General features: G+C 38.7%; 1 protein-coding gene across 1 annotated transcript in view; it reads right to left on the bottom strand.

The window, feature by feature from the left end:
• Nucleotides 1–7979, bottom strand: part of KCND2 (potassium voltage-gated channel subfamily D member 2) — a 264661-nt gene extending 256682 nt beyond the window's left edge. The window contains exons 1-2 of the mRNA XM_066550582.1: nucleotides 7742–7979; nucleotides 5367–6540 (exon numbers count right to left, since the gene is read on the bottom strand). Of these exons, the coding sequence (XP_066406679.1) occupies nucleotides 5367–6481 (1115 nt within the window). The 5' untranslated portion in view covers nucleotides 6482–6540; nucleotides 7742–7979. The remainder of the gene's footprint in view (nucleotides 1–5366; nucleotides 6541–7741) is intronic.
• Nucleotides 7980–23668: the final 15689 nt, after the last annotated feature.

Here is a 23668-nt window from a genome sequence, read left to right as displayed (position 1 = left end):
TTTTTCATTTGAGACAAAGGCACAGTGATGTGAGTCACGGATTGTCATCACTCAGTTTGAACTTCTTGGGTTTGATCACTTAAAGATTTTACTAAAATGACAGTATTCACTGATGATTACTTGAATGATAGGCCCTAGTTAATAGATCAGGCACTAGTCATAATTACTCTCTGAGATGATTAGTTCTGCTGTACTAAGAATATTTCTATGCTACATCCAGGTCCACAGTAATCTAATTGTTCTTATTCTTGTCTCAAAGTAACAAAAAGGAAACAAAATTCCATCTGTTTCTACCAAAGGAGCAAATATATTAGGTCCTGAGCAGAAAGATCTTTTTGTTAAGCATCAGCTTCATGTTCTTCATAACTGACCTAAGAAAGTTCATGCTCAAGACAAATGAGTGAAACAAGCTAAGTCCTTTTCCTCTAAGAGATTTTCAGGATTTTTTTTGAAGATGAAAGCTGGTCCCCAGTGCAACTAAATAAGAATACAATTACTCTGCTCTCTGTCAAGCAACAACAGCCCAATACAATCTCAGTAATCTTTTTGTTACAGAACAAAGAAATTTTTTTACTGCTATCAAAATGACCCTTAGTGTAACAGATTCTCCCTGGAGCCCTTTTTGAATCTCTAGTAATGTACTTTGAAAGTGATCGCAACTACACTTTGTCCCTCCTCTGTTATATAGGTTAAATGTCTCTGCTGTGAAGAGAAAATAGTTTGAGACATCAAACACATTTCTAAAATACAAAATCCACTAGGTTGCATACAAAAAGATGAAAATAGAAAAATTCTATTTGAAACTGGGTTGAAAATATCAAACAAAAAACGAATGAGCAATATGTACGTACAAGATACAGAAATAATACTCTAACTTTGTGAATCTCTATATTTGTAACACTAATCATAAGGATATATCCAAACTTTTAATGAAATTTTTCATGAAACAAAGATTTTGAATTTTGTTTTTTCTTGTCAGATTGTACTAAACTCAATTTTTTTATTAAAAGTTCTAAAGAGATGGATTATTTCAAACTAAAATGCAGAGACTATAAGGAATTAAATGCAATGAAAATGGCACAGTGGTGAGAAAAGAGAATATGTGCAGTATTTCAGAAAAAAAGTGATGATGTGGAAATTTTATGATGCTCATAAGGAAAAATCTATCAAAGAAAGGTCAGAACAAAAGATCTGTTCTGAGGAAAGTTCAGGTCAAATGAATGACAATGATGATAAACTAAAGATTTGATCTAGTAGTGAAGGATGAATTAGGAATCTGGAAAAAAGGAGCAGAAGAAAAAAAAAATAAAGCCAGCAGAGCCTTACTACAAATGTTAACCTCGTCTTGAAGAAGGGAGGAAAGGTGTCAACCAGTAGACAAACCCCAACCATGAAAACTCCGGGAAGTGGTAGTTGGAATAAATAATGGAAAAAAGAAATAGATAGAATACACCCATAGTAATGAAAAAAGAATGAAAAAAGGACTGAAGATGGCAAAGAACATGAATGTGCAGGAAAAGGAAATACTTTGCTCTCTTCCCTTGTTCACTGTTTAAGGCTTTCTGTTATCACATCTAGTCATCTGTTTATTAAAAAGTCTTCAGAGAATTTGATATATCTTAAGTGGGTTTCCTCACACATTATGGGCTATAATAACAAATAATGAAAACAAATAGTTGCTTTATCTTTTCTGAAAGACACATCTCTAGTTTATACAATGAAAGCAAATAAATGAGTAGTCGAGTTTAAGCTTCCCTTCATGAAGTATTCTGCTCATCCTGAAGCATTGTGTGACTTGATAAAGCTACCCAATGTAAAGGCTGTAAAAAGAGAATTTTAATATAGCAGTGAGAGTGCTTTAAAACTACTCACAGAAGAGCACCAGGTTCCTTATTTAAAGTATAATATCGTCATAAAACACAAACTACACTATAGCTCTGGCTGACTTGGGAACACACAATATCCTTACACCATCAAAACCTTACCAGCTATTCCAGCTTATTTGCTGGCTCCTGATGGGGCAGATGGAAATTTATTAGATTGTCATGTTATAAGGTGACAGCAGAAAGTGACAGAGCTGTCATTATGGGTGTAGATGTTCACAAGCCCCTATGGAGGTCTGCCAGTCCCAGTAGACTTGAGCTCTTCTCTCTGTCATCTTCACACTAACCTGATACTTGACCTCTATGCTTTCCACTATTATCTTGAATCTCCATAAAATATTTTGCAACCTCTATCAATTTTATTCTATTTTCTCTTCCTGCTTCTACTTAACTTTTGCTATGATTAATCCTGATAAAAGACTAGTCTGAAGTTTAAAATCAGACAGTTCAGTTTTTGGAAGTGTGCATGCTGTTTTTCTAGAGGCATCCTCCTCTTCTCTTTCTCTCTCTGCCTTTATTTTTCTCATGTTCTCTTTTTTCCTTTGCTCCTTTCTTCCCTTCTTTTCATTTTTTTTTCAGCTCTTTCATGTAAAATTTCCATGTACATGTACTACTTGAGCTGAGCAGTGAAGAGCAGTTAATAGCTGGAATACCCTTGGAGGCAAAAATATAGTAGTATTTGAAGTCACTAGCACTCTGCAAAGGAAAATGTAATCTATGTTTTTTAAAGACACTTTAATTGCTCAGCAATCATGCAGAACTGAGAAATATAGCTCTGCTTCCAAGGTAATAACTCCCCAAATTGCAAAGGTCGCTTACTGAATACCCTTGCTATCTAGAAAAATATGACAATGACACCAAGACTCAAAAACTCAATTTTATGTTAATCTATTATTCACTATTAGCTTTCATGAATTTTTGTAGCATTTCACATATCCTGCTGTGTGCTACTGTCATTTAAAACATAAAGACTTCATCAAGCTTTGTTTCTAAATGGGAGAAGTTGTTCCTACACCCCTGATTAAGCTAAAACTAAAGTTAAAATGAGCAGGAGTTCTGTGTTAGTAAAGAGGTGGTAAGCTTTAGCACATAGAAAAGGGATCAGTACTAATTACAATTAGCTTTCACTGACCCTTGATGCTTTTCCCTATAACTTCCCTGTCCTTTTGCGTAATTATTCCATCAACTAAAAAGATTTCAAAGCTTTTATTATGCTAATTTTAAATAAATTATTCACATATATATATATTTAACATTTAAATATAATCTTTACAAAGTTATCATGATGTTATTAAAAGGAGATAATCTAGCTAATGCACTGATTAAAGATTTCATAAAAGTTGGAGATATCTGTCATATTTGAACCCGTATTATACCTGAACTCCTGAGGGTGAGACTTTGGATCTCTGTTCAACCTGCTCAAAACTTTTTCTGTTCAACTACGTTAAAAAAGGAGTCAAGCGTGAGAGGATTCTCTTCAACCCTTTATGTTCCACTTGGGACCAAAATACAGTGTCACTGTATACTTAAGAAGAGGATCTTAGGTTCAATTCAAAGAGATTTGAAATTATGTTCAAATTACAGCAGTAGTTTTGAATCAGTAATTTTTCTCAGAGTAATACTTCAAAACCTGGAATTACAGAATGATACTCATGTACAATGTGTGTGCGTGTGTGTGTGCCAAAGAAACAAACAAATAATATCAACACCAGCTGCGATACCATACCTGTCAAATAATCAGTTGCAATTTGGGCACAAAACAAGACAAGTTTCTGTTCAGTACCATGGACAAGTACTTTCCACATTGTGCATGAGCATGGAAACAACTTACTCAGAAAGTACATTTTGTTATCAAAAAAACCATACATCAGCTTCTGTTTATTTTATATTAAAGTATCAGTCCATTCTTTCTTGAAAACATCACTGTTCTAATTAAAAATAAATGGTTAAAAATCAGCATCAGAAAACACAGGACTGTGGATATAGTTACCATGCCTAACTCGTTTCTTCTGATAACTGGGCCCTTCCATTTGTCATCAGCAACAGAAAATGAAAACAAAAAAACCACCCAGGAACCTAAAAGGTGGGTTAAAATCCCCAAAGCTCTCGTCACTCCTTTTTAGCATAACTTGCCCTTACAAGAAGTATGAAATATTTACTATGCACTATATTTATCTTCATTTGTTATATCACACTGAAGATAAAAGCCTTGTATAAAAAATGGTGGCTTAAGACATTCCTTTTATCTTTTTCAATATTTTGTATGCGCGTTTCCCAAGTAAATTACTATTGCACATAATAAATCAAGTTTTTCATAATAGTTTAATAATGCACTTTCATTTTGTTAAATTTAAAAGTTATACATGCTTCATAAATCTCAACAGTCCCAACAAGATATGGCAAAATGCTAATAAAATGATGGGCTTGGCATTAATGAAAGTGCTAAGTTTGTCATTTTGTATCTGTAATTATTAAATTACTAGTCAGTTTGCAATGAAACAACAAATTTTCAGTTTCATAGATGGTACTATACAACTCAAAATTAAGAATAGGGAAAAAATTGTCATCTCAAATTAGTCAACCTTCTAAATCCCTGTTGTAACTACAGAAAAATGCATTTTATAACTTGGTTCAGAGAATTAGCTGATACAATCAGACACTGGTATCAGAGACTTCATAAAATATACTCTCTGTCATCTTTCCATTTAAATTCATTGCATTCTAATGTCAACAGTGACACTTTTTAACCCCTGTTCTCTGAAAGAAATTGTATTGCCACTGGAATTGTTTAAAGACACATGGTTGATGCGTCATATGTCTCACACTTCCTCAGAGCATTTTCCAGAGTGTGTCACCAGTCAGTGTAGCTTGACACTCATAATTTAAAAGTTATAGGTCCATGAAAATCAAAGGAAATGTGTTCAGTGTCTTAAATAAAATCACAAATATATATTTTTTGTAAAGACAAGATATGATTTTCATGAAAATAAATCACTTTGTAATAACAAACTCAATATCCAGGTCTACATCAATATACGACTTAAAACAAAATGGCAGATCCACATACTGATCAAATTAAAAGCTTGCACTTTGGTTCTCCTTATAAACATTAATAATTTAGCAACACTGTAACAGGGCCTGCCAGCAAAGACAGCACTCCATTAAAAATCCACTGATAACTCACACATACTCATAAAATATTCCAATTTCACTGTCCAAAACCAAAGAGTTTCAAGACTTTTTTGCTTTGTTTTGTTGTTTGCTTTTTCAGGTTTTTTGCAGTTTTTGGATTTGGGTTATTTTAATTTCAGCAATGTTGTTAACTCTCTTAAACATGTAAAACATCTAGAAGGAAGTCACAAGTTGTATTCTTAACCCTCACATTTTTTTTCTATCACCATTTTTTTAAAATTGAGTATTTTTCCGTTCATGCCAATACACTTGTTGAAATGTTGGCTGTAACCAAACACCAGCTGCACTTACCCCAGTGTTGTCATGGTGACGATGGTGTACCAGAAGGCTGCAGGGATGCTGGTGAACTTGCTGGCTGAGGAACCTTTCTCTGCATAGTACATGACTGTGGCAAAGATGATGATGGCCATGGTGAGTGAGAAGAGGAGGAAGCCTAACTCTGAGGCACAACTTTTCAGTGTGTAGCCCAGGATGCGCAGACCCTGTGAGTGGCGGGAAAACTTAAAGATCCTGAAGACACGAAAGACTCTTAATGTCACAAAAGCCCCACTGACATCCTCGTTATCTGTCATCACCAGGCCAATGTAATATGGCATAATGGCCACCACATCAATGATACTCATGACACTGCGCACGAATTTGTAGCGACTAGGAGCTGCCAGCAGACGTAGGAGATATTCAACTGTGAAGATCATGACACAGGCAGTATCCAGACAGAAGAAAGCCACAGCATACCGCTCTCCACAGGGCAGCTCCTTGATGCGACCCGGGCTTACCCCACAGGGCACTGTCTCCACCACGTTGGCAATAACAGAGACAGCAATGAAGAAACCAGTGACATAGTAGAAGACCAGAGCCAGGGTACTGGTGTGTGGGTTTTCAAAGGCCCGCCACATCCTCTGACGAGCTGTCATTGAGGGTAGGGAGCTCTCAGCTACATGATCCGTATCAGCATCATCCTGCAGGCGCTCAGCATTCTCACGCCGGCGATCCTTGTACTCCTCGTAACAGCAGTCACCAATGATCTCAGGGATGATGCCAAAGAAGGCCAGCTCCTCATCATAAGCTGAGATGCACTCCTGGCGGGGATAATGAAGCTTCCCAGTACGGTAGAAGTTGAGAATGTGGCGGAAAATGTCAGGGTCCCGATCAAAAAAGTACTGCTGTGTCTCAGGGTGGTAGAAGAAGTCCCGCTCTGAACTGCCCAGCAGAGTGTCAGGGTAGCGCTCTAAGGTGTCCAGCCATGTCTGGAACTGGATGCCACTCACATTCAGCACAATCAGAGAGTCCTGGCTTCGCTTTCTCTCCTGCCGTGGAGCAGCTGGCATGGGACCAGTAGCCACTGGCATCCATCCTATGGCTGCTGCCCTGGCAAAGGGTAACCAAGCTGCTACACCTGCCGCCATGGTTCCAAACACCTATTACAGCTAAGGGAGTCAATCTAGAGGCAGTTCTGGTCCAGCCACTGAAATAGAGAGGGAAAAGAAAAATACAAATTCTCACACACTCTTGAGGCAGCAGAATTTCTGAACATTTTTGTGATATTCCATATTAACTGAAAACCTTTTTGCTTCCTTTTTGTTTCCTCCACCTTTTCACCCCAGAATATGCTTTCCAGGCACTGGTCACACTGTTACGACAATAAATGAGGGCACTTGGAAATCCCTGTATTCAAAGCAGCTTCTCTAACAGCCAGATCCTTTGGATATAAGGTCTCCATTCGAGCCCCCTGGATGGAAGCAACAGTCCTCAAATCGCTACCCCCTGGAGCCGGCTAGTAGCTCTAGTGCAGCTGTGCAGCCACCTGGAAGGAGATTTTCCTCCACGCGCGATGCAGCCGGTCCCCCCGCCCCTCCTCCGCTCGCTCCCCGCCCGCCGCCGGAGCCGGGCCGCGGCAGCCAGCGGAGCCTTCCCGGGCGGCCGCAGCGGGGCCGCCAACGCCGCCGCCGCTCGCCGTGGAGGGGCGGAGGGGATGGGCCCGGCGGGCCGCCCCCCTTCCCGGCGGCAGCCCCGGAGCAGCGGCGCGAAGAATCCTCTCCCTGACCTTTAATCGCCGTCCGGGGACTCCTCCAGACCCCGGCTAGGGGCCGGGGGAGCCGGCGGGGCAGGGGGAGGAGCTCCGGGCGGCAGCATTAAACTTTAAGGCAAGTTTTCCGTGCAGGAAATGCTTTGAAGGGCAGAGGGATGCCGGGGACGGGGCGCCGGGAGCGGGGAGCGCCCCACAGAGCAGGAGCGGGCAGAGCGGGGCTCTCCCCCGGACGGAGCCTCAGGGCACGGACAGGGGCAGACCTGCAGCGAGGAGACCGGCGTCGGGGAGAGCCCCCGCGGTCCTGGCGGGGGCAGGGGCGGGGGCTTTGGAGGCACATGCAGTGGATGGGCTGCACGGGGCATTCCCGGGAGCGCCCGAGCGGGCGGCGAAAGGCGAAGCCGAGGGAGGCTGGCTGCGGAGCGGGAGAGGGGCAGGAGCTCCCTGGCGGCGGGGGAGGCCGGCGGCCGGGGCGGGCGGGGGGGCACGGGGCAGGGGTGCGGGGTGCCGTAGGGCTCGGCGGTCGGTGGTGGATAATGCCCCCCCCACCCCCCCCCGTACCCCCGCCTCCCTCCTCTCGCCCCTTCCCCTCGGCTCAGTTCTCCAATCGCTCCAGACGTGCCTAGCCTGCGGCACCTACCTGTGAAAGTCTGGCGAGAGCGCTCAGTTGCATAGAGACTTTTGGAAATACGGGCTCTGGCGCTAGATCTCCGCGCCCCGCCGGGAACGGCGGGGAAGTAGTTGCTCCTGAGAAAGCTTGATCGCATCCAAAGGGACATCGATAATAAGGCTTTCCCCCACCCCCACCCCCCTCCGCCACCGCCGAGCGCCAAGCAACAAGTTCAAGGGGTGGGTGGGGGGAAAAAAACAACGTAATCGCGCCTGGCAGCTCTTGGAGCACGTCCTTGCGGGGCGCGGATCCTGCGGCGCGGGGCCGCTGTCAGGCGCGGCTGCGGCTGCGGCCGCTGCCCCTGCCCTGCCGCGGGCTGCGGGCGGCAGCGGCGAGGCCCTGGCGCGGCCGGGGGCGGGGAAGGGGGCTTCCCGCTGCCTCCCCCAAGGCGGGCGGGCCATGCCACCCCGCCGCGCCGCCGCCGCCCGCGGGCGAGGGGCGCATGGGCGGGCGGCGGTGCGGGCGCGGGGAAGCGCGGGGCGGGTGGGCAGGACATCGCTCCGCGGGCGAAACAAAAGGGCTGCGGGCAGCCGCGCCGGCGGCAGCAGGGCAGGGCAGGCAGGGAGAGCGGCTGTGCCTGCGTCGGGGTGTGTGCCGGTGTGTGTGCCGGTGTGTGTGCCGGTGTGTGTCTCTGCGGGGCCGGGATCGTGCGGTCCAGCCCCTCCGCCGGCAGCGCCGCACAGACCCTCTGGAGTTCGCGGTGCTTTGGGTAGGGATCGGGCGGCGGCGATAGCCTAGGTGATGTACCGAGGGGATTTCAGGGGAGCGATAGCTGTTTTCAAGGGAAGAGGAACCGTTCACTGCAAGAAAAGGGGGAATGAGATGCCAGGGAGTGAAGTGTAGGATGCTCCTCACGAACCGCCCCGAGCCACTCCGGAGTTCTGGTTGCAATATCCAAATGGCTCTTACCAGCTTTGGGAACGGCGAGAGCTGGGACGGGTGTGGGAGCCTTTTCCTCCTCCTCTCCGTTCCGCTCCCGTGCCGAGCCGCGTCCCTTTTCCCGACGCTAGATGGCGCGTGGATGACGGGAAGTGAGCTCCCGCCGGGGCCGGGCGAGCCCCGCTCCGCGCACCCCCGGCGCTCTGCCCGCGCCGCCGCCCGCCCCGGCACCGCCGCTGCCCGCCCGGCACCGCTGGATCTCCGCGCTGGGCGGGCGCGTAGTTTCCCAAGCTCTGCGTGCCGCTCTGATAGTGCCCATAAATAGAGGGAACGGTCTATATTTTTCAATCAAGATTCTGAAACCGCTCTGTGTCTTCTTCATAGACCTTGCAAGAAGATACCAGAAGGTATTCCTCCTTCTAATTTGCCCGTGTTTCCGTTTGGTGGTAAAAGGTTTTGAAAAGAATCACAGAATAAGTAGGTTCCTTTATATGTGAAGTTTTTACAACCAAACCTCCCACTCTGATAAGCTATTTGAGATATATGCCAAAGAAATCCGAAGCAAAAATAAACCAAATACACACTGAACTTTGGGAGTTAACTCTTTTCTGTATTTTAATAATATGCTCAGCTTCAGTATGTATTCACTTCTAAGTTCCAATGAAGAAGATGAACACTTTCAGTATTGTAGCCTAAACTACAGCCTAAACTGTTCCTACAGGTAATACTTGAAAGCACAGAGATAAAAGGCTTAAAAATGTTTGAGTGCTAACTCTAATATAGGAAAACTTGTGATGATGACTGATTACATATATCAAGTCACTCGAAATAAAATATTACATTAAATAAAAGATACTTTCTGTATATTTGCTCAACTTGTTTGTTGATTTGTTGCTTTATTTTTTTTTTCTAGTTCAAATATTCAGTACATAATATCCTGTAAATTAATCCATTAAATTGAAATCAGCTGGTCAACTATAGGTATTGAGCTTTCAATGTTATGGATATTCTTCTCCCATATGAAATGGGAGGTTTTGTTTGGTGCTACAGGATATTCCCGTAGAATTAATAAATCCCAATTTATGATCCTGTCAGCTTAGCACTGATAAAATAATACAGGACTTCCTTTCCTGAAAATGAAGAGGTTTCCTTGTCAGCTATAGATTCTTTATGCAATCAATAACTGCTCTTATTTTTTTAACATGCCTAGCTTTACAAAAATCAGTTTCTGGCTTAAGTTGATTTTTTTCTTTACTTTTTCCTGAATAGAAGTCTCTCAATAAGGAATTTTCTATCCATTGAGAGAACCCATGAGAACAGGTGCCATTAAAGAAACACCTGGATTCCTCTTGCAATCTAAAAGTTGTTTCAGAAATTTACAAGTTTCATTAAAAAATGGGAAAAAAAAATCCAAACAAGCCCTATATTTTTGGACAATTTTGAGTACCACATAGTGTTATAACATTTAGTCTGTTTGAAGTCAGAGGTTTGAAACCAGTTAAGGTTTAGAGACCTTTCTGACACCATTGCCTGGAAAAATTATCTCCTCACCTTAAATTTTTGTGGACAGCCTGTATATCAGAGGCATCTTTCCAAAGCAGTGTCTTGGAAGGAAAAGAGTACACTCTATTGTCTCCTTAATTAATATGTTACTGAGAAGTGATAGCCAGGAATTCAAACTTTCACTGCTGGTACCTTATGTTTAGTTCATTAAAATTGCCTGGCTGAAGTATTCCTTACTTTGGATGTTTCAGAAGGACTAAATCCTGCTACATAAGGTGTACCTAAGTAATCAGGTCTTCCTAAGTCAAAATCCTGCCCGTGAAATCAGAATTGGCAACAAAGAGATTGGTGTGATGTGACAGAGAGGATTATGACTTCAAGTAGGAATTAAATAGCAGGGACTCAAATGAGACAAAAATCCTATTTTCAAGGGAAGAAAATAAATCCTAGTAATTGTAGGAAAAGAAGAACATGATACGAAGGGGAATGCACAATGGGCTCTAAGATGAGCTGTTTCTTAATTCATTCCAAAGCCATGAGACACAAAGAGCTCTCTGAGGATTAAATAAGCTACCAGCTATGATGCAGAAGTTTATATTAATGAACTTTTTTTTTTTTTTAGATATTTAAAATGTTTGAAACTGCAAGTTTTCTTTACAGACTGAGAGCACAAGTGTATCCCCTCTTTTTAATTCCTCTAGTATTAAAACAGTTTTCTTTCCTTTTGAGAAAAGAACACTGCAGATGGTATTGTTTGTTAGGTTTGGGTTTGTTTTTTGGGATTTTTTTTTGTTTTTTTTTTTAATGAAGGGAACATTCCTGAAACCATTTAAGTGGCAAAAGTCCAATATAAGAATTTCTAGAATGCAGCCCCATTGAAGAACTAGGTTGCGAGATTAAGAATGTGTTTTATAAAGGAAAATGTTTGATTCTACCTTGCAAATATAAAAAAAATAGTGCTTTGGTCAAACATGCAATCAGCCCAAATACCTATAGTCATAGCCTGCAGTTCCTTGCCTTTGTAGGTTTGTTGTTTTTTTTTTTTAATCTAAATCTAGCTGCTTTTTGTGCTTTGGCCCAGACAGAATAAGTGGAAGGCTTTTGATAATTTTTCCAAGACAAAATGCCATCTTTCTGGGAGTTTGCTAAAATAGGCTCAGGTCATCTTGCAGTGCAAGTGCTCATGTCCTTCTTTTTGTGTGGAGAAATGGATTGCTCTGGACATTAAAAAATGACCTCTCACTGGTCAATGATTAAGACATACTGTGGGAGAAAGTGCACCATATGCAGCATTTCTTTTAGATTCTGAAGTCAACCTGAGAGGTAGTATAGCCACCATTAACCTAAAAAAAGACCCTTACTTCTCTAAAAGATTTTTTATGTATTTATTACAGTTTTAGAGGCTGGAACATGAAGGCAGAGCTGTCAGCATAGTAGTTTCTTTTTTCTTAATGTGAGGCTAAGTCAATACTTGGAATCATCTCAAGAAAACCTTACACTCTTCCAAAGAAGGGCCTAATTTAATCTCAAACATGCGCTTTAACTTCTCTAAACCAACAAATACTAATTTAGTCATTATATATGTTTCATGATGTGTAGGATATTGTATGATGTTAAAATATGTATTAGTCTTATTAAGCTCTAGGAATTCCTCTTCAGATTAGTGCTATCGTACCCATCAATGAAATGGTAAGTAACTTTTAAATTTCACGTTAGATAAATACATATTTCTCATTTTGAATTTGCGTTTTGTTTCGTATAGTATCTTCAAACAAATAACTGTTTTGTCTGTGTAATTAGACCAAATTTCAACCAATTTAGCTTTAAACACCTGTGGTACCTAATTAGGAGCCTACTCTCCCTGAGTTCTTGGAGTCAACAGAGGGAGAAACAACTCCAGAAAGCAATCTATCCTACCTACAATCTCAGTGTATGTAGGCAGGTGTCCATTGACTACAAAAGGCAGTCTGGGACGGCTGTGGTCCTTGAGTTATGTGTCTTTGCATTAGGATACTTTGCATTTAAGCAAAATGGTCCTGAGACTAAGAGCCTGAGCCAGTCTGCTACGTCAAAAGGAAGCTACCCTGGACTTTAAGTGTCTTTAAGGTCACATCCTTAGAAGGAGAAACTCAGAGTGAATTCATGCAGAAAACTAATTAATGACTACAGTTCATATTCCTGGTTTCACTGAAGCACTTTGGGAAGCCTTTGACAAAGATGCCTCTTGCCAGACTTACTCTGTGTTGCCACAGCCACATTCCTAAGCACATGCAGAATCGTCAGTGTCATCAAATGCTCCTGTTTCACTCCACAAACAAAATTTTAAAAATTATTTTTCTTTTACTTCACAGTTTTTGACTTAACTGTCTTTTTTATTTTTGTTCTCTATAACATACTGCATGGCAATCTTTCAATCTGCATCCAAACATTACCGTTTTGGATACTGCTTTTTTCTTTGTATTTCAGGAAATGTAGGGTTTGGATGCTGGCCACCTTCCTCTGCTCCTGCAAAAACCTCACAACGATCAATGGCTCCTTGCCTAATTAGTCCCATCTCTCTGATACTGTGAATCCTTTCTAAACTGTTTTGTTACTAGATTGGCTCTGCTCTTCAATACCTGACGTGGAGGATACCCAGAGAGGGTATTGCAGCTCTGACTATGAGTGACTGCAATTTTATCCTTCCCATTTTTAATAACTGGTTTCTGTTCCAGCAAAACTTCCATCATTTCAAGTTTCAGCAGCTTTATAGGAATCCTATATGAAAGAGATGAATATGAGCAAAAATATAGTTAATAGAAACAATGTGTCATTCACTGGCACAGATGAATATAGAACATTTTTCAGAAGTTAGTAGATTGAATAAAGTTATTATCTTGCATTGCAAATCGCTTCCTTAGTCCATCCAGCTCTCAGCAAAGAAAGAAGCCTGAGGTCAGGCAGGCTGGCATGAGGCTGGTAACTCTTCAAAACTGAGAACATCTGGAGAGCTGCCTGTAGGGGCACCTTTTATGCCAGTAATTGCTAATAGCCCCTGCACCACAGTTCAGAACAGGAAATAGAAACCTTCTTTCATGTTAATGATTGCTTTCTAATTGCATAAACAGCAATGAGATAGCAGTCATTTATAGAAAGCTACTCCTCCAGCTCAGGGAGGAAATAATTTTTTTGGTGGTGTTTCTGGTGGCATTGCTGTGGTGAATGTTGAGTCCAAGCTTCCAAAAGGGAGAAAGGATGAAATAAAATATCTTTTCAACAAAAGTGAAGCATTACTTCTGGGGCTTTTTGCATGAAATTATTGTTTTGTAAAAATTGAAAAAATAATAAAAAATACAAATCAGAAAAGCTAGCATTTTTTCACATCAGTTTTATTAGCCTGGAGCAGAGTGAACGGTTTACAAATCCTTAGAAACATTTAGTTAGACTTGATATCATGGTGTTACTGGATGTCATCTGATCCTAGCAGTCGTAAAATCAAGATATTACAATCAAAAACTGTCCTAAACTCATTATGCTCTACATGGTCCCAAAAGATACATGTCACAGAGAGATGTTAGATTTATTAATTTTTTTAGCTTCATCACAAAATTAGACAAATATTTTATTGTATGATTAGCAATACTTCACCTTGAAGGCAGTTTTCAGCACAGGCCATTCAGTTATAAGTTATGCTGCTAAGACAGTCTGACAGCTTGCACAATATTCTTGCTGTCCAAGTTAAAATATGTTTCAATGAAATCATACTTGCTTCATAGGAGGCCATAGCTTTGTTTAGCAATTAGACATTATCTTGCTGTAGTTTCATCAATCATAAGTCAAATAGCAAGAAAATATCTAATTTGAGTTATAACATTTTTAAAGCAAGATCATAAGAAACCAAATCATCACAGTGTCAGATCTTTAGTTTCCTTCCAATTTTGTATGTAGCATTGCCCAGTCATTTAAAAAGGATTGCTATATAACATAAAACAGCCTCAAGAATAGAGCAGTTAGAGTGTAGGTATTTTATATACAATGTGTGAATAAAAAAAAATCAAAACAAATCGAATCGAATTAAAGTTAAAGCAATAGACAGCAGAAGTGTGAAACACTAGACAGTAGACACATTTCTATAAATACAGCTCTGTAAGAAGAAACCAAACCTCTTGTTTAGTAAAGATCTTAAAAGCAGAGTTTGAAAATGGTTGAAGTCCATTTGCAGCTTCTGCTCTGCTTTCAATATCCTCTGCAAACTGGTCATATAATTTACAGTGAGTTTGGTCATTTAATTTTATCTGTTTTACTGGATGGAAATGTTGTTTAGATGGGACAACAGTCCTTCCAAACCTCTTACTGTACTCTTCTATTTCATCCTCCAGTTATAGCAATTAGGGCAGAAGATAATGTAACATGGAAAGCTTTAAAAGAAAGAGTAGCACTGTGCAGCATAGCTATTGATGTCTGATGCCCCACCTGTCTTATGTCTAAGGAAGGGTGATCTCATTAGCTTCCTTCACAGTGAATAATAATAGGGTGTTTCATCTCCAGCCACTTGCTAGTTTTCATGAAATTATAAAAACTGCTTATCTTTAGTCTTTTTACCCCTCTAAAATGACATTCAAGAATTAGTGTGAGTTTGACAGACAGAGTGACATTGGAAATTACTGTATTCACTCTATTTTGAAATTTACTTAATTAGCTAGAAAACCGTTCTACAAATTCCCATTTTTCTTTGTTTTGGTGGTTCATCCTGAGAATTTCTGGCCAGCTTACTCAAGAAGAGATCTGAACACATCCTTTTCCATTCTCTTTATAGAGGACTTTCACATTTCACCCCCTTTAGGTGAAACTCTGGTTACGTTAGGCAGCTACAATTAATAGCACAAAGGTTGCCCTTGTCTGGTAGCCATAACCCTGAACTACATCAAAGGATTATAACTGAGAAGTGTGAATCCCTCTGCAGCTTTCCCACAGCTGCTAGTGTAAATAATTGCAACTGCTGGCCAGAGGTGGGTGTAGACCAGCTGTTCTTGAACACCAGCTCTTTGTGGCCTATCCCCTTCTGAGACTCTAGTCCAGACAGCTCAAGCACTTTGTAGCTTTTGGGGATCTCAGGAAAGCATTCTGTAACAGACTTGTGTACATGTGTGCACATGTTTGAGAGATCATCACAAAAACCAAGCACAGTATAGATTGTTCATTGATTTGTTGATTTATTATGAGAAATGCTTATTTCAAAGGTAGAATTAGTGGTTAATATCATTCGTATTACTGAAGAAATATTTCTGTTATGAAAGAAACACTTATTCTATCATATTCTCCCAATCTCTTTTCTTTGACTAACAAAGTGTAATAAAGAATTCATGTTTCTTTCTTCTGTTTTAATGTCATCATGACTGTGCCTGCCTTTCTTCTGAATTCATGATCTCCTATTGTGTTTCATTACATATGGAAAGCTCAAATACATATCTGTTTAAATTTGCTCAACCTTTTAGGAAATTACAGAATCCAATATTATGTTTGAATAATAGATATTTTGCCATTTGGTTTGTTGAAATGTAAATATCATGACTCCATGTAAAACAGAAATGACAGATGGAGAAAGCTGTACATGCATACTCTCACAGAAAAGTAAGAAATGTGCATTTGTGTCATTTCAAGCTTGATCTAGAGAAGTTTTGCATGCAGAAATACATTTTTCATGGTAAAACTGGAAAGGTAGATAGACTATTGTTATTGCTTTCTGGTTTTCTTTGTTTTGTATTGGACATGTAGTTGCCAAGATGGTAGCTTTTCAAAGAAAATATTTGATGGCTGGCAGTAGAGAAGTAGAATTGCAAATAACTGCTTTTATTTCATTTTTTCCCCCAGTTCATTGCCTGAACAAAAGATTTATAAACCCCCAAAGCATTGTTGTATATTGACCCAGAGCTAAAGTTCATTGATCACACCACTGAAAGAAAAGAATGAAAATAAATTAACATATTCATAAAATCTTTTTAGAAATATTTCATTTGGATTTTTTACTTTATTTCTATTTTTCCCCAAGTTTGGCATTTAATAAAGCAAAAAGTCATTTCAAACAATGAAAAAGAAATGTTGAAAAAACAGATTTTCAGATTTCCCTTTTCATACAAATCTATTAAAAGTTATTTCTAACTAAAGGCTTTTTTCAGAGAAAAAGAAAAATCATAAACCAGAAATTTTCTATTTGCTGTAGACTTTTCAAAATTTATTAATTAATTTAGTCTTTGATAGAGGTTTCACATTTGGTTCTGGTCTGTCATAACAGCTAATACAAAGTTTGCTGTCCTTGTAATTACCTCAAGCTTTAGCAGGGCTTGGTGGGAACACAGGGAGATTCAGTGCAGAAATCTTACTGGAGGACCAGGGCCCAATTTTAAAATATGAGATTCCTTGTGCAAGGACCCATCTGTAAGCAAGAATTTATTCACAGTGAATGTTGTCTTAGGAAAGAAACCTGCAGGATATGGTAGCCACTTGGAAAATCCTTTGTTATTTGAAGAAAAATGTGCATGCTTCCCTTACAGCTTTGTGCTATGCTTTGTTCAGTTAAGACTATAATTGTGAAAGCAAACATTTTTTAGGCTTTGATCCTCCCAGTAATTGCAAACATGATTAATGCTACACTCATTAATAGGTATCTTTACCCTGAAGAGCTATCCAGAATATCTGCATTAGTTTCAGAATGGTTGTATGAAAACTTACTTGTGTCTTGGACACTCTTTACCTCTATTTTTATGCTGGTTGAGTATTTCATGTTTTACAGTGCAACTAATATATGTAATAAACCAATAAGGATTCTGATTATGCTTCTGTAACTCTTACTCCTTGACATAAAATCTTTTTCCTACTGTGTAAGTAAGATTAATTTGTAATCTTATATGCTTACTGACATCTCCCACAGTGTTCAAAGTAGGCTAAATATGTTAAATCTTGAGTACAACTTAGGCCTAAATTATAAAAATTAAACAGTCTTGTCCACACAGTTTCATATGACTGTATCTAAGAGAAAAAATTGAAAGATCACCTTATTTATTGTTCAGGAAAATACAAATAAACAAAAAAACCCCCAAACTTATAACTTGGTATGTTTACAAATGTCAGCTGTAAAGAACTGCTATTTTTTTTTTGTTTGTGACAATAGGAAATCCTAATATTTAGTACTGTGTGTTGTGCATGAACTACTGATTTACTGTCCAAGAATCTTTGGATATTTGATAGGTGCAGATACTAACAATTTCCTGAGGTAAGGGTACAAAAGGTAATTTTGGGATGACATATGAGTATTTGATAGCATTGCAAGGTTATAATGAAGATTGTTAGCAACATGAAGTGTTACTCAGTGTTAATAAAGAATCAGCTCCAGGGACAAAGCTGAAGATGCAGAGGCTCTCTAAGGCCACATTACAAGGTGGGATGCATCTCATCTAAATTTTATCACCTTAAAATTAAGAATTGAATTCAAGACACTATTCTGAGCTTCTTGTATTCTTCATAAAGGCAAGTAATTGCATCTCACCTTTACTTGTAGTATCATTCAGTAGATCCTTTTTTTACTATTATTTGTTATACTGCTGCATAAAAGAAAAATAGTAAAATGAATTCCAGGAGGTTTTAATGAGATATCTGTAAAGCCCTTTTGCATAAAATGTTATTTTGTGAGAGAAAGATGACAGCTTTAAAATACTTATTACTCATTAAAACATACAAAAGGTTGTGTACTAAAAAGTGAATCATGGCCTCAAACAGAAAAATCAACTGATGTGCTGCAAAGCTGTTTATATCCTATGTTCTAAGCCACCATGGCTTCTGTGTCATGTAAGCACTGTTAGACAGTCCTGTGCTGTTGCATGAAGCTTCCATGCATTTAACACAGTGTAGAAAAAGGAAACTACAACTGACTTTGACAGGATTAAATTATACAACTAATCCTTTTTGTTCCAGATGTCAATACATAAAAGTAATATCAGAGAGTCAAATGCAGAACCTCATACATAATTTTAATCCCTCTTCCAGTGCTGCAGGTTACAGATCTGGAAATTATAGCATGTAAAAGCTTCTAAAACTGGACTTCTTTCTCATTGCTTTAAGATCCAGTACTGAGAATAATAAACATTTTTCTGAGTTATTTTGGAATCCAATATGTGATTAGTAAATGAATTGTAAATTGGTTACACAAAATGATGGAGGGAGTTCAGCATTTTATGGCAGGTGAAAAGCATGTCACACATACTGGCTTTCCATCTGTGACAGCATACCTAGACAGTGCCAAACTGAAAACTAGGCAGCATGCAACAGCTGAGAAGACAAGGTGTGATGTGCATTTAATTTCACCAAGAGAACTGGCACATGCCACAGAATACATCAACAAGTATTGCAAAATCACTGTTTTACGTGAATGAATGCAGGTACATCTATGTGTATACAGGCATACATATGTATGAATTCTATGTGCATATGTATTGTTTGCTTGGGTATTGTATTTATTGTAGAGACAATCTTGTGTGACTGTGACAGCTAACACTTTAGGTGTGTGCTACCTGCACTTTTTGCAGGTGCTGAATGGCAAATATATATATATATATTGTATAAAATCTATGCAGAGTCTGATAATTTTCTAGTGCAGAGAAGTTACTCATTGTGTGAAGATTGCCAAGAAAAGAAATTTATTGAAATCTATGTATCTATTTTCTCTTTAAACCACCAGTCTCTCAATAAGAAATAATAAAAAGACTGCTTTTGTGGAGCCTAAAATGCTTTATGCTTTGCTGCTGCAAATTTAGTCAGCAAAAGCAGCTCAACTCATCTAAAACTCATTTATGAGTTGTGCTGACATGATTGAAACCATCAATGGTACAAAAACAATGACAGAAAAAAAAAGTTTTTTTTTTATGTTAAGCTTCATTGAAAATAAAAGACAGAACATTTGTCAAATAGGAATAGTTGGTGATTAGTAGAATTTAAAATGTCATGAAAATCTAAAATAAGGATACTTCAAGTGTTTGTGGATCAAAGGTAGGCTAAATTTACTACAATGGGAAATAAAAAAATATTTTAATTTATTATAGCAAGAAATAAAAAAATCCTAATAATTATATAGTGCAGTTGCCCCTAGATTTTTGGCCAAAATTGGTACAATGTGGACATAATTTATTTTATACTCAGATTTTGGATCCTATGTCTATCTAGGGATTTGCAGCATTCAGAACAGAATAACAGCAGCAGAGCAGCCAAGGGGTTTTCTGGAGGTCCCACCTGTATGCACCTGCAGATGAATCCAGTAGATCCTGGGAAGATTTTCTTTTGGGCAACAGACACACTTTTCTGTGATTTCAGGCAGGCTGCCCACAGAGATTAGTAGTTCATTTCTCTGGTGAAAGCTGCTGCTGGTGTCAAGAGACCTTCACAGGCTGAAGGGAAGCTTGTAAACTGAAAAGCAAGGAAGGGCGGAAGCCACTCTTGTTTCCAAGAGTAATATTTGATTTGAACAATAGTTTTGTCTTCACTGCAGCCATTCCAAATCACTCATCTAAAAGAATTTCCAAACTTATAGTTTAGAGCAGTTTATGTAGGTCTTTTAAGGAAATTCTATTATTACTTCACTTGGTGTACATTTTTGTACAAACTGTACTTTTATATGTATTCTTTATGTATATCTATGGTTTGAATATAAATTTATGTTTGAATACATGGAAGATGCTTTCAGAAAAGTCAGGGTTTTGTGTTTCTCTTTTAATCTCCCTGTTTGTTTTCCAGGAAGACTTTCAGTCCTTAAAAAAATATTAAATGAATTTTCAGTTTTGATGCACAAGAAAGGAATATATATAAGTTTTCTTTTTATAGATGATTATAGCAAAGCAGATAATGAGGGGTGAAATCTGCAAATATTTATTTAAATGAAACAGTGAATTTTCCGTGGAAATATTCTGACTCATTTTGTGCTCATTTTCCAAGAATATTCTAGGAAACTAATTTACTGAGTGGCTGCTTAAAATATGTATTGTTACTGAATAGTGGATGCACCAAAGAAATTAATGGTTGGAGTTCTAATATGCTGTTATTGAAAATGGACAAGAAGCTATTAGTTCTAAGTTCTGGTCTGCTTCAGAGAATGAAGAGGAAAACGTGACTGCTGCTTATACGCTAACTACAATGATTCCCAAAAATTTCCTGCTGTACTTTGCAACTATAGTCACACATCATCATCATTATTATCATCAACTACACCATCTTTCTACAAATATGGTGTATATTTCTGGCTTAATGCATAGTCAAACTTGTCTTATAATATAACCAAACATGGGCAGAAATATTTGCAGAAGAGGAAGCCAGATGTTCTGTGGGAAGACCTGTATTCACATAGATGATAAAGTGCAGAGAACGAATGCCCTATTTCTTTTGTTGCTACTTATAAGTAATAAGAGGTCAAAATTGAATTAGTCTTTACTTTTATTCCATTCTTTCAGTAAATTTCTTGCTACAGTATTACCAAGTATATTTGCTGAGAGAATTTGGCTAATGTTAACAAATAAATAAATAAATGCTATTATTATATTGTGGATCTTTAAACTAATCCCAGATTTCTGTTCAGAGGTGTGCCTTTTAGTGTGTATGAGTCTCAGACTGTTGATTCTTGCCCTGTGGATGCCTGACCCAGGCCTGTGGGTCTCAGGTGTGTGCAGCAGAGAACCTTGGGTTCCTCCTGTGCTCTCTTACCCTGCATGTCAGCCTGGAGGGGTCACAAATCAGCAAATACAAGCGGCCATACACCAAAGGGTAGGTCACTGTGTGAAGACTTGTGCTCAAAGGCTTCAGCAGGGAGGCAGGCTACATCAGAGCAAGGTGTATTATGGCCTTCTGCTCACCCTGGGTGACCTGCTCGAGTGCGCTGTTGTCTGTCTTGCAGCTGAAAGGAAGATGCTTTTTCACAACTGTTCAAAAAGGAAGAAAGGAAGCTATATTCAGCAAATAAATTATTAACTCTGAATGATTCCCTCATCTCTATGGCACAGTTATTGCTGCCCCAGTTTTCTGTCTCGCATATGAAGCATAAAATATCATTCCTGTCCTCAAAGCCTTTTCTTATAGAAATTGGTGAGATTGTTGCAAGTCAGAATTAAGCAAGATGAGGTAACATCTTTTGGCAAAGAATATATAATTTCACAATTCAATGTTTTCAAGATCTTCTTCTGTTCTTGAATTGAAAAAGAGAGATGCCAATGAGATAAATGCAGGGAAGAATGGCCCTGAAATTTCTCTGACATGACAAGGTCTACTTAGATACATCCATCGGCAGCAAAATATTTACATTTGGAATATACTTGGTACAGTGGTCTCAAGATACATTTTCAGCCCTTTTAGCTCCTTCCTTATAGGAGTTTGATACAACTCAGCAGTGTGACTTTTCACAGATGTCAAAGGGCTGAACAGAAATCTGTAAGTCATCTACATCAGCCAATGCAAAGATTTTACTGGATGTAAATGCCAGCCTTACATACATAAATGAGTACTTTTACTGAACTAAGAGGAGTTATGGAAAGTAGCCCAGATGTTTTCAGGATAAATTAAACTTCCTAGTGTATCGACTCATGATTTTTTTCGGATCATTCACACTAGAAAATTGAAGAAAATTGTCTGGGTAAAAAGTACTTACTTTTTTATTATATATCTGTTCAACAATAGAAATCATTATCTCTGTCTTCCAAATACTGGGAAATGAGTGGGAAATGAAACAAGAAAGGAATATGATCTTCTGAAAATATGACAGTAAAGCAGGATCAGAAGTTAGATTTGAGTCAGTATCTTCTGAATCCCAAATCAGTTTGCAGACTGTCTGCTTCTATCTGTATCTGTACAGATATACCCCTGAATAACTACACTTATATATAACTCTTTTTATAAGTAAACCAAGTGTTTTTTTCTAAATTATCATCATGATATGTGAGGAGCTTTGTAGATGCAGTAATATTCTATTATTGAGAATGCTATTTACTCTTCTTGTTAGTGATTAGGACAGAGACCAGAGAATAAAGCAGATGAATGAAATATTTTGGAGGAAAAGCTTTTTGATTATGCAGACACCTAAACACATGTATATGGATAAATTAATTTCATATTGAAGTTTTTCAGTGTAATGTAGGAAAACCTCACTTTATTAACAAAAACTGTTGGCTGAAAATGTAGTGAAAATGTCAGTCTCTTAGTGTATTTAGAAATCCATCCACTACATAAATTTATGTAGTTATGTAAGATATTTTGACTGGATGTTTTTGCATGTGAGACTTTGTTTTCAGTAATTCCTAAAGAAAAAGGACATTTTATTTTGGGAATTTCTTTCAAGTTTCTATGAACATAAAATCTTATTCCAGAATTGCAATAATTGCAATTAGCTTCCAATGATTATTTCTCTTCTCTATAAATTTAAATAGTACCGTAAATATTTAATGTAAATTTATAAATCAGTTTAATGTAAATATAAACTTGCAATTTACATTTTTAAGATAGGTTTTAAAAGTCTGCAAGATGCTTATGATTAAATATAATTATTTATATATTTAATATAAATATACTGATATATAAATATATTATATATATTTATTTATTTATTCCCCCCAGTGTTTGGGGGAAGTAAAAATCGGATGATCTACCTGAAAGATCATCTTAATTCAGCTGGTCAGTGGTTGTTATTTGCAGTGGTACATAGTATACCACTGATATTAGCCCTGAGAGAAGCAGTCATCTGTGTGAGGGTCTTGGCTCCAAATGCTTCCTGAGGAATTCAGAAGGCAAGAGAAACGGTTCCAAGTCTTCCTTCCACAAACTGGTGCCTTCCACTTCCTTAGCAAAGCAGATGGAGGCACAAGTTACATCACGTGCTGAGTGATGCTCTTCCCTCCGTGCAGCCTGTGCGAGTCGGATCTGATGCCTTTCTTCTGGAGGCCAGGACACTGTAAAGAAGAAGAAATTTCTCCTTGACTAAAATTTTCTTAGTGAATCAATATGGTGAACAACCAATTTAAATAAGCTGCTGTAGATATTTAAGCTGCTAAAAGTTAGTACATACTCAAATGTAGCCTTCATACTGAGCCCCTCAAGATCTTCCTAGTGGCTCATATGGTCATCCCACAGCCATCTTGGAAGATCATTCAGCCTAAGTGCCCTTCATTACAGGAGGTGCAAAGCAGGTTTAAACTTGGCCCATAGCAAATACATTATTCAATTCATAGGGAAAAAACACCTCTGCATAGCCAAGCCTCACTATAGTTTTTTAAGATCTTTTTTAAAGCTTTTTGTGTAGCTTTCATTCTTCTGCTATTATCCTATTTCTCTGTATCTGGATTTTGCCGATTTTTTTTTATGTCAATTTAAGCAAGCCAGGAGCAGAATAAGAAGAAAATTCACTCAAGGCTCAGGCTTGAACACATTTTTCTGTTAGAGATTTATAGCAAGCATTTTGAATTTATCCAGCTTGACACATGTAAATGTCTTTAGCCCTATTTCTTCTTTTTAGCA

This window comes from Molothrus aeneus, chromosome 5, assembly GCF_037042795.1.
Source record: "Molothrus aeneus isolate 106 chromosome 5, BPBGC_Maene_1.0, whole genome shotgun sequence".
NCBI lineage: Eukaryota > Metazoa > Chordata > Aves > Passeriformes > Icteridae > Molothrus > Molothrus aeneus.
Note: the sequence above shows the minus strand (reverse complement) of the source record. Positions and strands in the feature narration are given on the sequence as shown.